The sequence below is a fragment of the Orcinus orca genome, chromosome 11, assembly GCF_937001465.1.
Source record: "Orcinus orca chromosome 11, mOrcOrc1.1, whole genome shotgun sequence".
Classification (NCBI taxonomy): Eukaryota; Metazoa; Chordata; class Mammalia; order Artiodactyla; family Delphinidae; genus Orcinus; species Orcinus orca.
The window spans coordinates 4,943,188-4,958,353 of NC_064569.1; the positions used below are offsets into that span (position 1 = coordinate 4,943,188).

The following is a 15,166-nucleotide window of genomic DNA, read 5'->3' on the forward strand; positions in this document are numbered from 1 at the left end:
TCTATTGATGACATATAGGAGATGCAGATAGGAGATGCAAAGCCTCATTAGTTAAACAGAGCTTTGAAAATGTAAAGTGGATTATTATTATTATACAATATTTTCAGAAAACGTTGGTATTTTCCTATCTGCTTACCTCTGACATATCATGCACCAGCAGGAGAGGAATACTTATTGTTGTGATGTCATGGGTGCAGCAAACCTTGAGTATGTTTCGGAGACCCATAATGGCAGGGTCCCGCGCAGTGATGTTTCCCGATTTCACGTTGTCGTCCACACAGAGATGGAAAGCAACATGTATTTCTGAGAGATTAGAATGCCGAGTAATGTAAAATTCTCCTGTGAACAGCAGATACAATCATGACTTTCAAATGCATAAGGCACACTCATCAGTGGGCTTCGTAAACAACTGTAGTGGGCAGCCAATGTGCTGAACCAGCAGAGGTGTTACCAGAACCTGTGTTGGACTCAGGAAGCAAATATAATTAGTGCTCCTTCATTCTTGGAAAGAAGGGTGATGAAAAAAGAGGCCAAATTTACCTTAGGTTCCTAAATTGGTATGAAGAGACCACCAAGCTTATATACTCATAAGTAGGTCAAATGAGTACTCATCATCGCTATTTTGATGTAAATGCTCAAAACGTCATACTTAACTCAAACTTAACATGTAAAAACAGGCTACTTGATGACCTGTTTTTCCTGCACCCTGAACCTGCTTCTCTCCATCTCGGTTTATGGGTCCAGTCCCCCTCCCGTTAGCTGCACAGGACAGAAACCAGGAGTTGCCCTTAATTACTTTCTTTCTCTCACTGCCTCTTCCCCAATCCAATTCACCACCAGCTATTTTGTGTATCTGCAACACATACCTCAAATATCTCAAATCTGAGCATTCCATTTTTATTGCTATCACCCTAGTTCATGCTACCATCATTTCACTTAGGTTTCTGTAATAGCCTCTTAATTAACCTCTGCTCCTAGTCTTGCCCACCTACAAACCACATCCACATTTGCAGTTAAAACGATTTAAGTATAAATCAGATTATATCACTCTCCCATTTAACGTGGCTCACATGACACTCAGGAAAAAATCCAAACTCCGTCCTCTTATCTCACCCTCTGCTCCTGCCTCAGCCACACAGACTCTCCTTAAGATCTTCAGACACACAGGGCTTGTTCCCGATCCAGGGCTGCTCCCCGAGAGAGGCTTTCCCCCAAGATTCTTGTTGACTGACTGCTTTTCGCCAAGCATACCTCAGAGTGAAGGTCACCTCTTCCCAGAGGTCTTCCTTGACTGACCCATCTGACTGATATAGGACTCCCTCACCCCTCACTTATTCTCTTTCACATTGTTCTATGTTCTTCTCAGCACTGAAATTCTTCTGTTATTTGTTTATGAGGTTATTTTAAAGGGACCACTGTTTACATGCCGTGACTGTAGGGATTTTTTTCTCTCTTGTTTAATGTTCTATCTCTGGCACGTGGAACAACAGGGCCTGGTACATAGAAGGTACTCAGTAAACATCTGTTCACTGAATGGGAAACAAACGTTTTGGACTGAATGCCGGTGCAGTGTTTATCAAACCTTAACATCCAGGCTTTCTACAATCACTCTATTTTCTATGTAGCCACGCTAGCCATTGGCTTTTATATTCTGCAGTTTCTGTCAATATAAATAAATAAAATATATAAAAAATATGTTTTTATAAACACACCTGACTCACTGGAAAATCTGTTACGTCCTTCTAGGAAAACTCTGCTCTTCTAAGAACTATTCTTCTATCACTAACCCACGTCCTCACAAATTCTGCTCATCCTGGCTTCAAAGTCCTTACCTTAGGATTTTACTTATATTTATTTATAAACATATAGTATTTTTTAAGTATTGAATACACTTTGGCACAATGTTTAACCATTTCCAATTACTAGTGTACATAAGCTGTGCCCATGGATGCCACTGAAAGGCCCCAGGCAAAGGTCTTTTTTTTTTTTTTCTTTAATTTACACAATAAAAGAACTAGATAAGCAGTAAAAGAGAAAGGCCAGGGACTTCCCTGGTAGCGCAGTGGTTAAGAATCCACCTGCCAATGCAGGGGACACGGGTTCGAGCTCTGGTCCGGGAAGATCCCACATGCCGCAGAGCAACTAAGCCCGTGTGCCACAACTACTGAGCCTGAGCTCTAGAGCCTGCGAGCCACAACTACTGAGCCCTGCTGCCACAACTACTGAAGCTCGCGCGCCTAGAGCCCATGCTCTGCAACAAGAGAAGCCACGGCAATGAGAAGCCCGCGCACTGCAACGAAGGATAGCCCCCGCTCGCCACAACTAGAGAAAGCCCGCGCGCAGCAACGAAGACCCAATGCAGCCAAAAATAAATAAATAAATAAATAAATAAATAAATAAATAAAAAGAGAAAGGCCAGTGACAGATCTAAACAAACCAGACAAAGGAAAAGTAAAAAAAAAAATTGTCCGGCGAGGAGTAGTATAGCAATTTCCCTGGCAGGCAATAAAAGACGCAGACTGCTTATCAGAGACCCAGTATATCCAATGAAGCGTGTCACCTCTTGAACTCCTCCTGATGGTTCACACGGTGGTACTCATAGCATTAAACATGGGCTACGGTCCAGGACTGAGGCCGAGGACTTAGTGGACAAGTCAGGTGCTCCTAACCCCCAAACTGGCACTGCTTCGTTCGACCTCAGATAACCTGTCCTGGGCCTCATTTTACCCGTTAGTAGGATGGGGGTCTCGGAGCTGGTAGTAGTAATCAAAATAACATAATATGGTAGAAAAGGGACCAGACTGGGTGTTAAAAAGATCTGGTCTCTAGCATTTATTGGTGGAATGATCTTGGGCAAATCAATTCAACTTACAGATCCTCTGTACTTCGTGAATTAAATGGGGAAGATAATGCCTGACCGCTCTCCTTACAAAATCGTTTTGAGAATTAGATGATATAAACTACAAATACTTAGATAATGACAAAGCAAGCCCACTGGTTAAAAGATACGCACATCAACCTTTTTCTTTGCAACTTCAAACTCTAAAGGCGCTTTGTGATTTGGATTTTCCTCACCTCCTGTACAGTCCTGGCCATGCAGCGTCCTTTACCCAAATGGCAATTCAGATGCTATCAGCATAGCTAACTGAATTGTCACTACTTCTTTGCTGATGAGGACTTCTATGAGGACTATGAGGACATAGTCTTCTGATTTGCTGGTAATAATGAGATACTAACCTATAGGCTTTTTCCAAAAAGGAGCAAGAAGGAACAGAAATACAGCAGTAAAGAGTTAAGTTTAAAAAAAATCAGACGTTGGTACCTCCGGAAGAGGTAAGATTGGCACATTTTAAGAAAGCCACAAAATATAGATGATTTAAATTATGGATCTATGAAGAGAAATACAATAAATCCTGTCTCAATGAAGGTATTTTTAGATGGAGCAGAGGACAGTTTCCTGTTCCACAAAGTGGAGGAAACAGCATGTGGTGATGCAATCTGCCACTAACATTATCCGCGAAGGTGGGCTATCTGAGGTGGGAGCATATTCGGAAGCTGATGGCCACAAGCGAACTGGCCGGGAGACAAAATGAGCACCAGGAATAAATGGAATGTGACGACCTATGTGCAGAAAATCCGGGGAAGGACATGTGAGGAGACAAACTTGGTTGTGTATGAACCTGCAACATTTACCGTTTGGTTTAAAAGACTTTACACTTATAACGTCTACAAATAGGCCTTCCCTGTTATGCCCTGTCATACAAACACTACTAAGGATCATCAGAGTGCATTCAACCTGGAAGAGGATCAAGAGAGTGAATTTCCAGCTGATAAACAATATATCCCAGAATAATAAAGCAGGAGAATTTACCGGGCAATGGCAATAAGAAAGATGCTAAATCAGATAACCCATGTTCTTTCCACATGTTCAACTGTTCACACCCCTACTTACTATTGTTTATTTCATAGTAAAAATTATTTTTTGGTTCATTTAAGAAACTAAGAAACAACGTATAAAAGAGGACATTTGAAATAGCAAATAATGATTAGACTTATGCAACGGCTTGAGGAATTTTTCTCAATTTTTCTCAATTTTTCCTGGATCCAGGAAAAGTCAGTGCTACTATAAGAATAAAGATTTAATTGCAGAACATTGTGACAGTGTGTTTATAGATGATAGATACAATGTTCTAAAGTGATACACTGACCAACAAAAATTTTATAAGGTACACCATAAGCACTTATGTTTCAAATCTATGATTTCAATGTATGTGATTCTAAGAAAATTGCAGTTTAAAGTAAAATAATACTTACCAGGTAGAATGTTTAAATAGTTTCTATCTGCATTCTTAGTCTTATCATCACTTCCTCCATTTCGGTTTCCAGAATCTATTCATAAGGTAGTTATGCAACGGGAAAGAACACAATAACATATGAAAACACATTACTACTACTATTCCCCAAACAACCACAACAACAGCAAAAATTTACTAAGGATCTCTAGGTGCCAGGTAGTCAGATACATGCTTTACATGGATGGTCTCATTTAATTCTTACAAAACCCCTCTAACCACAACCCTATGAGGGACTAGTGTTCTCGTCACGTTATACACGAGAAGAGAGGATTAGATAGGTTAATTCACTTAACGGGGAAGGCACAGGTAAGTGGTGGAACCAGGTCTCGATCCCACATACTCAGATTCCAAAGCCTGTGGTCTTGACCACTTTAGACTTGCCAATCCCCAATTTTTCATCTGGGAGGTTCAGGGCACTAAGCTAACTACACATAAAATGACTTCATTAGACAGTTGTGGGGTGGCCAGCTTTATTTTTAGAATCTGAGTCACTGCTGTTGATATAACTTGTTCAGGACGATCAGCTAATGGTTAGCAGCACCAGGAATCACCTGCTATTCAGCCCATTCCTGAAATTTGTTACTTCTTATCTAACACTGTATACAATTTCTTTCAAACAGACAGGTGAGATTCTGTTTCAAATGGAATTTTTTTTTCAGATATTCAATAGTTCTTCTTCCTTTTTAGAAGGCATGATATTACTTTGAGGGATAAATGTGGGTAAAATAAGATTTATCACATTTGATCATTCATTATTATGGTTGAACACAAATTATTTTATACATGTACATATATTTTTAATAGAAGATACATCTGAATTTTATAAGAATTCTATGAGAACTGAAAACTGCAGGATGAATATTAGCATTCTAAGTAGCTATCTTTAAGAGGCTGTATATTTATTCAAATTAAATATAAAACTATATTGAAATGGCCTTCAACATCAGAAAATCACTTGAAAACAGTCAGAACTTCAAATGAGTAAACTGAAAATACCAAGGGAGGCTTATGGTTTCAAACGAGTTCTGAATAAAAGTAACCTAATATTTTTACCCACTGACTACTTTGAGTAACTGATTTACAACATCATACCTTGTAAATGCATATATTTTATAAACAGACAGAGGGAGAGAGAGGCATAGAGAGAAGGCTCTGTGTTGCCAGAATCCACATGTAATGCAACAGTCTGATTCTCATACAGACCCATGTAATCGATAGGCTTTGAATAAATGTCTGCTCACAGCGCAGAAAACAAAAACAATAAATGAAGACTCTCATTTTGTTCACGTGGAATATGAACAGACAGAATCCCTACTAAGTAAACAAGAAAGAACAGTTTCTAGTCCATCTCCCTTTCCGTGTTTCAATGGTAATACCTTATAATACTAAGAAGATGGCTAAATTTTTTAATGTATATAAAACATGTACAAAAAATGAAATTGCTTTTGGCTTATCATGAACCACAGAAATATAAAGATGCTGATATAATAGGCACAGTGAGAAAAACAACAGAATGTCTTAGAATAGACAGTACTTGCGTATCAGGATGTAAACGTGTAGAACAAACACGTGGGCATGCTCAGAAAAGGAAAAGATGGAGAAAGTATTTTCGCAAAACTCTTCTATAACAACACGCGGGTTCCTCTAAGAAAGTAGTCTTTTATAAACCTACTTGTTTCACTGACTCACTTAAACCACAAAATAGTTGCTTGAACAAGAACAAAATACTACCATGATGTACACACGTTGCCTTAACCGTATGTGGTTTAAAAACTTCCTCTCATAAACTTTGCATCCTCCGCCTTCTCCCACACCTGTCATGATCTCAATCTTCATGCTTTTAGTTACTACTAAGAATAATAGTTGAATGTGTCTGATCACATCCTTGCTAGTTTGAATGAGATGGAGGAAGGAGATGGCAGAAGAGTAAGAGGACAGACTGTAATTTTCTGAAAGGCCCTTCGTTGGGACACACTTCCACACTGATTTCCTAAGACTCGGCCTGGCTCTGTTGTATGTGACAGACGTCGCCACTACAAAGCCATGGTTACCCAGAGTGGAAATACAAACTGGTGGGGCCGCTATGGAGAGCAGTTGCTGACACTATCAAAATTACAAACGTATGTGCCCTTTAGCTCAGGAATTTCTCTTTACAAATCTATTCCATAGATACGCTCAGTCACGCATGACAATATACGTGTAAGGTTATTCATGCACTATCACTTATAAGAGCAAAACTTGGGAACAGATAAAATGTCTATCAATAGGGAACTGATCACTAATGGGATATCCTGCAGTGGAACACTATCCAGCAGTGAAAAGCTCTAAGGATGCTCTTTCTGTCCAGATATGAAATGATGTCCAAGATAAACTATTCAGTGAAAAAAAGCAGAGGACAGAGAAGTGTGCAGAGAAAGTTGCCATTTGTGTGAAAAGGCAAAATACATACATACACCTGTTCACACACACACACATAAACACGTCCAGAAGGTACATGTGACACAGCACTGGCTGCCTCTGGAGCAGGAAACTGGATGGCTGGTGGACAGAGATACAAAGACTTTTCACTGTATGCTCTTCTGTACAGTTTGAATTGTGAATCTTCAGATTGTTTTACCTATTTTAGAAATGATTAAAATTATAAATAAAACGCTTTTTTTTTACATCTACTGAATGAACACGAAAACTACCGTGACTGCTAATCACAGCTCTCTAGTTGAGCCTAGAGAGCTGCATTCTAGAATTCTAGCATCAAGAGAATGGGAGGAATTCCTCATGGGATAGAGAACAAAGACACCAAGCAAAGATACAGCAGTCTCTCTCTCTGTTTACTAAAAAATACAAAACACGTGAACCCAAAGTATATAAGGGTTTCTTTGAAACACTGCAGTTGCAAAACAAACAAACAAGACAGACATCCAAAGTACCAGAGGTAGATTTAAAGGTCTGACCAGCAACCGTTTAAAACCCTGCCGTATTTCATTTCCTGCGCAAGACATCAAGTTTCCATAAGAAATAATAAAACACTGAGTATGCACTCAAGCCAGATGGGAGCATGTATTATAATTTTATGCCTGTGACATAATATGAAATGTCAGAAAAATAAGAAAAACACACCCTATGTGTGTATATATATATATATATATATATTTTTTTTTAAACATTTATTTATTTATTTATTTTTGGCTGTGTTGGGTCTTCGTTTCTGTGCGAGGGCTTTCTCTAGTTGTGGCGAGCGGGGGCCATTCTTCACCGCAGTGCGCGGACCTCTCACTGTTGTGGCCTCTCCCGTTGCGGAGCACAGGCTCCGGACGAGCAGGCTCAGCAGCCATGGCTCACGGGCCCAGCCGCTCCCCGGCATGTGGGATCCTCCCAGACCAGGGCTCGAACCCATGTCCCCTGCATCGGCAGGCGGACTCCCAACCACTGCGCCACCAGGGAGGCCCCCCTATATTTTCAAATGAGCGCACCCTTATGTTCAGCTCCCAACTACACAGACTTATGGCGCCAGTTTAATGTTTAAAAAGACTGCTCTTTAAACTTTCATTTTTCAATTAAAGATAGCAGAACTACTCCATAATTTGAGTCAGAGTGTTTTCTTTTATGTCTTCCCTAAGGTCTCCTTATGCATAAATAAATAGAAATCTTCCGAAGAAAAATGCCATGAACTTCTTCCATAGCTTTAAAATCATCTTCCAGTAAATTTCCTAGAAGGATGTTCAGATTGTGGATAAATATAGAAAAAGCAGGACATAATTCTAAACGTAGTAATTTTTTAAAAGAACAACCAAAACCAATTCTTGTAACTGACTTCGTGCTACCTAAGTGGATCAAAGATGGAACATATAAAAAGTGTATATTTGGGGCTATTTACTCTATGATTTCAATGTCCTTTATAGTACTAATTATATCCATTTTAGAGATACAGAACTTGGATCAAAAGATCACCAACTTTCCACTGAGTGCCTACTTCAAGTATAACTAGTGAATTGAATTTTAAAAACAGTTTTTCTAAGGATCTTGAACAAAATCACACAAACAAGGAAACTAAGAACAGAATTCAAGCTTCTAAAGACCCTGAATTTTGTTCTTAATTTCTTTCTTGCATCTTCCCACCGATACAACTTTCTCTGCTTCAGATGGCCCATATGCTAGAAGAGTGCTTAGCGACAGAACATCCTGAAAGTGAAATTTTAAAAAGTCTGAGTTTCACTGACCGTGAGATTCTTTCAGCTTGCTCCTGCGCTGGGTTCTGGCGTAAAGTACCACCTGCTGGACAACCTCCAGCTGCTCCTCAATTCGGGGAAAATGGAAGTCAGTGCATTCTTGGCAAACTGTGGCGAAATCTAAGGGACCCAACACAGTTACGAACTTCTAAAGGTGAAGTATCAAGTATTTAGTATTTACTTACAGACAATGAGGTCTAGCAGCAAGAGAATACAGCATTCACAAGGACGACTTCTCATACTTGTCCTTTCAATAATTATGTCTTACTAAGTTAGGGGACAACAATTTGGTTTTGATCAGAAACTTAATCTCTCAATTGCCCAGAAGAGTAAACAATTAATGGGCAAGGAAATTTTAATATAAGTCCAAACCTTCTTTAAATAATATATACTTTGATCATAATCCAGTCCCCAAAAGTGCTAAGAAATATAAGGTTCTTTTATTTATCATAGAAAATAAACTCTATTCAAGCTTCTTTTAAAAACAGTTATACATCTGAATATACTTTATATATTAAAATTTTTAAAATAATCATAAAAAATTGTACTAAGAGGGAAAGTAGAATTTTACCTAGCATATTTAAGAAATAGGTTATTTTAAAAAAGAAAGAAAAAAAGGACAAATGGATGAACTAAAATTCACTGAGTCAGGATCTGCTCCTTTTTGAAAAATACATTTATATCTTGATTATTCTTTTTGTTATACCTTGAAACAAGGATCCTGTAAGAGTATTATCTACAATGTGATAGAATTTTAAGAAAAATGAAATACCCTAAAGCACCCTAGGCCTGCTGAAGTATGAAACAAACCTCAAATGGCAGTGTCTGGGTATGTGTGCTGTTTGGTCTACCTGAATACGGGGGTGACTCAAGCCTTTTTTTAAGTTTTTCACTAATTCCTTTCTTTTTAGAATGGCATTAAATGGAGAACTTTAATGGCATAAATATGCATAATGCTAACTTACCTCTTTTAATACCGCTATATGAATTGATGCGGTTATCCACTAGCAACACCAGGCCACAGAGGGACGTGGAGTAAAGCGACAGTGCCGTCTGGAGTCGGTGCAGCTTCACGCCGCTTCGGTGGCTCCTCTTGTGCTTACAGAAATCCAGCATATCTGCTCTCAGCAACCTCAGGTTATGCATGGTCTTCAGCTGGGCTCCTGGGGGTAAGCAACAAGCCCAGAAAGATACTTAGACAGCTGCAGAAAGCCAGCAGGGCAGGAGGCAAATCTCTGTGGCAAGAATCCAGATACATCTGTGCTACGAATAATTAAAATGGGCCTTTTGCAATTTTCTATTTGAATAACTATTAACATTGCATCTTTCTATTTGCAGAGAAATAATACATGAGCTAAAATAGAAAACTTATAGCCAATAAACTATAGGCTTTCTTGGAGCAGAACACAATTTTTAATAAAAAGAACCTGGGTATATTCTACTCACATGCTAGGGATTTTTCTCTTACAGCATTAAAAATAGTTTCACAGGTTACAATAAATTGTGACTGCAAAAAATTAATATACTTACCTAAGTGAATGGTAAAACTTTCTTCTAACTTTCTCTGTTCCTCATAAATCCTTCCATTTGCTTCAGCGGATTCTCTGAGCTGACTTGGTTGAACTTTAATTTCCTCACTGAAATTGAAAAAATTATTGATACGCTTTTTTTTTCTTTTTTGTATGTTTGTCAAAAACCTTTCCTAAAGGAAAGAAAGCTTTACAGTTACATGAGATGAAACAGCAGAAAGTAGCACTTAATTTATTCCTAAATTTATCCTTTATCCATGGGGACGAGTAAGATCATTAACACAGGTTGTAAAATTCCTACTTATTCTTTCATTTCTTTGGTTATTTCTTTCAGTAAGTTATGCATATTGTTTTAGTCATTACAATATCGATTATATGTCATCATTTAATATTTCTTAGTAGCCTAAGAGAATGATTAAATGAAGTGACTAACATTAACATGTTTAAAATGACATTTTAATATATCCTATATCAGCCTGAGGGCTGGCGAAACTAGAAAATAAGTGAAGTGATAGAAAGGAAAATTAAAAATTAAAATGTCAAATAAATGTCAAATAATAAAAAAAGATGTAGTTCGTTTTGATGTATTCATATCCTCTCTTTTTTTGTTGTTTTACCATTTCCTGTTTTTTCACCACCAACAGTCTCCCATTAAAGGACTTCTCTCTTTGCTCTACTCTGCCCTTGCACTTCCGGAAAAGGTTTCCATGGAGGCACCAGAACTGTACAACTGTTCAATTCAAATTTCATGGTGAGTTGAAGATGGTATAAGTCTGGAACAGTCATCCACTCCCCTGACTACATTTTTGGGGTAAATCCAAACAGTCTCATTAGCATCACTGATTGACTTCATTAGTAAATATGGCAAATTTAAACCCCAAAGTAAATTCGTATAAATTTATATTAATAAAATATCCTCATCTTAGGACACAGAAAGCCACAAGACAATGATGTTCCCATGCTAATAGCAAGAAAAGCCCAGATAACCTATAAGATCATAACTTTTCTGGAGCTCATCAGAGATTTGAGGTAACAAGGCAACCAAGAAACTAAATTCTAAAGTGTGACACGCTTTAGAAGGAGAGACAGGACACACAGATAGTTTTCAGTTTGGGCAGGGCACAGTAGAAATAGGTTGCTGTAATGTATGTAAGAGGGTAAGAAAAAATCAGCTAAAATTTTAACAAATTCTTGAAGGTCAAGTATGGGCTAGCACATCCATTTAGAACAGCTATGAGCTCCAGGCACCGGGGGACTTTGCATATGCTCTTGCAAACTCTTTCCTGTTGGCCTCCACCAGGCGCTTCCAAGAAAACCTTGGGGGCAGGGCAAGAGAAGAGACAGCCCACTCGGTGGCACAGGCAGATGTGCTAAGAGTGCCCCAAGCCCAAGGCCCAGATCTGCTGGACTTAGGCTAAGACTGAAGCTGGACAAAGACCACAGAGACCCGCCTCCCACCGCCGACCAGGAGCCTGGCATCAAGTAACAACAACGTCAGTCTACTGCTGGTGGGTGGGCAGAGCAACAGCACACACGGGGACCTCCTGCTGTGGCACAGGCCTGCAAAGGCTACTGAAAGCTGAGGGTGGAGCAGGATGACAGAGGAGAACAGTCTAGAAGCCAAAGCCCCACTCTCAACACAAAGTGGCAGCAGTGCACTGCTGTAGAAAATGAAGCCTATGGTGGACTGAAGAGCAGAAACCAAACACACAGCCCGACTGCTGACTAAATTTCCATAACCTTCACGTTAACGGCCTGCTCATTTCTGGGCGTAAGTACTATTGACCTCAGTCTCTTCTTTTCTAATACACACAACAGCCAGCATTCAGTTTAAAAAAGAGAGAGAGAAACAGAGAGGGGGAAAGACCCAAAAAAGCAAGCAAAAATAAATAAATAAATAAATAAATAACCCACTGTCAAGAGAGAAAGCAATCAACAGAAACAGACTTTGAGATGACCCAGATACTGGGGTTAAAAGAAAGGGACTTTCAAATAACTATGACTAATATGCTAAAAGATTTAGTGTAAAACAACACACAAGGACAGATAAGGAATTTCAGCAGAGAGAAGTACTAGAAATAAAACATGTTATCAGATCGATGATCACAGACGTCAATTCCTTTTGACAGGCTCATCAGCAGACCACCAATCATTTTATGATGCCACCACTACCCTGATGTCAAAACCACATGAAGATATTATAAGAAAAACAAAGTTACAGACCAACATATATATAGTGGATGTATTTATTTACTATTTTATAGTGGATATATTTAAATTTACATATAATATATATGAAACAATACATCATGAGTTACATGTATAAGTTTGAACTATAAAATTTCTAGAAGAAAACATAGGAGAAAATCTTTGTGATCTTGAATTAGGCAATGATAACTGAGATAAGAAACAAACCATTTAAAAGTTGATAAATTGCACTTAATTAAAATGAAAAACTTTGCTCTTCAAAAGAAACCATTAAGAAAATGAAACAACAAGCCACAGGGTGAGAGAAAATATTTGTAAAACACATATCTGATGATAGACCTGTATCCAGAATATATAGAGAACTTTCACAACTCAATAATGGAAAAAAAAAAAAGAAGAGGTATGGATAGAAGATCAGCACGTGAAAAAATGTTCAATGTTAGTAGCCGTCGGGGAAATGCAAAGTAAAACCACAATGAGACGCCACTACAAAACCTACTAGAATTGCTAGATATCAACACCAGGTGCTGACGAGGGTGAGGAGCCCCTGGGACCCTCCCACAGTGGTGCTGGGAGTGCAAGACGGTACAGCCACTTTGGAGAACCAGCTTCTTATAAAATTAAGCACACCATGGATTTTACTTCCCATGTTTTCCAGCAACCCCACTCCTAGGTATTTACATAAGAAAATTATAAACATACGTCTATAGAAAGACCAGTATGTGAATGTTTACAGCCGCTTTATTTATAATTGCCGAAATACTTTGAATGTCCACCACTGAGTGAATGGATAAACAAAGAATAACAGAGCAATAAAAAGGGAAGAACCACTCATAAATGCAACACATGAATGAGTCTCCAAAGCGTTATGTCAAGTGAAGGAAGCAAGACACAAACTGCTACATACAGTTTGATTCCATTTATATGACATTCTGTGAAAATCAAAATGACAGGGACAGAAATCAGAGCAGGTTGCCACAAGCTGGGCAAGGAGAAGGGGGGTTAATACAAAGGTATAAAAAGGAAATGCTATGTCCTGATTGCAGTGATGGTTTCATGACTCATTAAGTTTGTCAAAACTCATCAAAATGTAAACCTAAAACAAGTGACTTTTACTTTATGTAATTTATCCTTCAATAGACCTGACTTTAAACAAAAGGGCAAAAACGGACATATATACACTACCAAATGTAAAACAGATAGCCAGTGGGAAGCAGCTGCATAGCACAGGGAGATCAGCTCGGTGCTTTGTGACCACCTAGAGGGGTGGGGTAGGGAGGGTGGGAGGGAGACGCAAGAGGGAGGAGATATGGGGATATATGTATACGTATAGCTGATTCACTTTGTTATAGAGCAGCAACTAACACACCATTGTAAAGCAATTATATTCCAATAAAGATGTTAAAAAATAAATAAACAAATAAATAAGTTTTTTAAATGGATCAATCTCATACAGGAGTTCTATACGTAGTTATGTTGAAAACAGGTTTCTGCTCCCCAAGGAAATCCCTATCAAAAAGGAAAACAAACTAAACAAGTCACAGTAAAAATACTCTTTCCCAGGAATAGTTGGTTTTTAAAGCAGCAGCAGCTAGAGGCCAGTATTTACACAAAGGAATTGATCCTATAGAATGAATTTCTGAAACTAGAGTAGCAAAGCAGGAGATAATTTTTGTAGCAAGGGGCTTTCTTAGCGTCCATAGGTTGATGACTTCCTACTTTTCTGACCACAGTATAGAGTACATATTTCACATTGTGGCTCAACGCACACATGAGTAACGTGCTGATATTTTTTTCCCTAGTCTATTCTACTCAGTTCTGTTCCATTCAATTCCATTCCATTTTATTGTCATTTTAAAAAGTCCAATTGGAAAGTAAAGGATCCAGCATGGTCCCTGGCAGACTGCAACCAGCAATTTGAGAAACACCATTGGACCTCATAGTACACAGGTGTTCCCAGCCTGTCTGTCACCTCACCTGTCCCTTTGTATTGTGTTCAGCACTATTTTCATTTGAAATGAGGGGTACATATATGTTAGTGTCCAGGAGGTTATCCCATTTCTAATTATAAAACATTGTTTAAATATTTCTAAGGTGTTGGCTTGGGGAAAACAACAACACAAATGACAGATTATAATAAGAGATTATACAGACTGTGTCAGGTAAATAGTTTAATGATAATCCATCCATCTGCCTGGTTTACACCCATCCCATCAATATTTATTTATATGCCTGTGTCAAGAGCTAGACACTTGACAAAGACCTGGGTATACAACAGCAGAAGAACAGACATGGTTTTTGTCTTCAAGGCAAGACAGGTGGGGGAGAATGACATTAGACAAATAAAGGGCAATATCTAAATGTTTATAGCATACACTAGAAGATGCTGGAAATAGGATTGTTATACTGTACTAAATATATTCCCAATCGGATATACTTTAGGATTTGAAAGAAGAAATTCTCAAAGGTGAGTACACAGCCAGGAAAGAACAGGCACTGGCGAGCTCTAGGGCAACACATGAAACACAATGTATTTAGGCCATAAGGCACCACACAAATTGTGACTTATGGAAAGTCCTCTAGACTGTTTTGGTACCTTGTACATGCTTCTGTTACTGCACACATCATTCTGTACAGTACTGTTTTATTCACAGGTCAGTGTCTCTAGAATATAAGCTCCACATGGGCAGTTATCTTTTTTTTGCTCTTCTGCTTAAAGAGTGCTTGGCATTTAAGGTGCAGTCGACCAGTGTGTATTGCACTGAAAGGAAACCAACTTAAGGAAACAAGAGACAGTGATGGCGGTATTTAGGTATACACACCCACAAGATTTACGGCTAAGTTCTAG

General features: G+C 38.6%; 1 protein-coding gene across 3 annotated transcripts in view; it reads right to left on the bottom strand.

The window, feature by feature from the left end:
• The window catches only part of C11H12orf4 (chromosome 11 C12orf4 homolog), a 39,136-nt gene that overhangs the window by 13,550 nt on the left and 10,420 nt on the right, over positions 1 to 15,166 (bottom strand). For all 3 annotated transcript variants that reach the window (XM_004279017.3, XM_033404267.2, XM_049693859.1), the window contains 5 exons: positions 10,112 to 10,218; positions 9,547 to 9,744; positions 8,573 to 8,701; positions 4,315 to 4,389; positions 137 to 339 (listed from right to left, as the gene is read on the bottom strand). In XM_004279017.3, the coding sequence (XP_004279065.1) occupies positions 137 to 339; positions 4,315 to 4,389; positions 8,573 to 8,701; positions 9,547 to 9,744; positions 10,112 to 10,218 (712 nt within the window). The remainder of the gene's footprint in view (positions 1 to 136; positions 340 to 4,314; positions 4,390 to 8,572; positions 8,702 to 9,546; positions 9,745 to 10,111; positions 10,219 to 15,166) is intronic.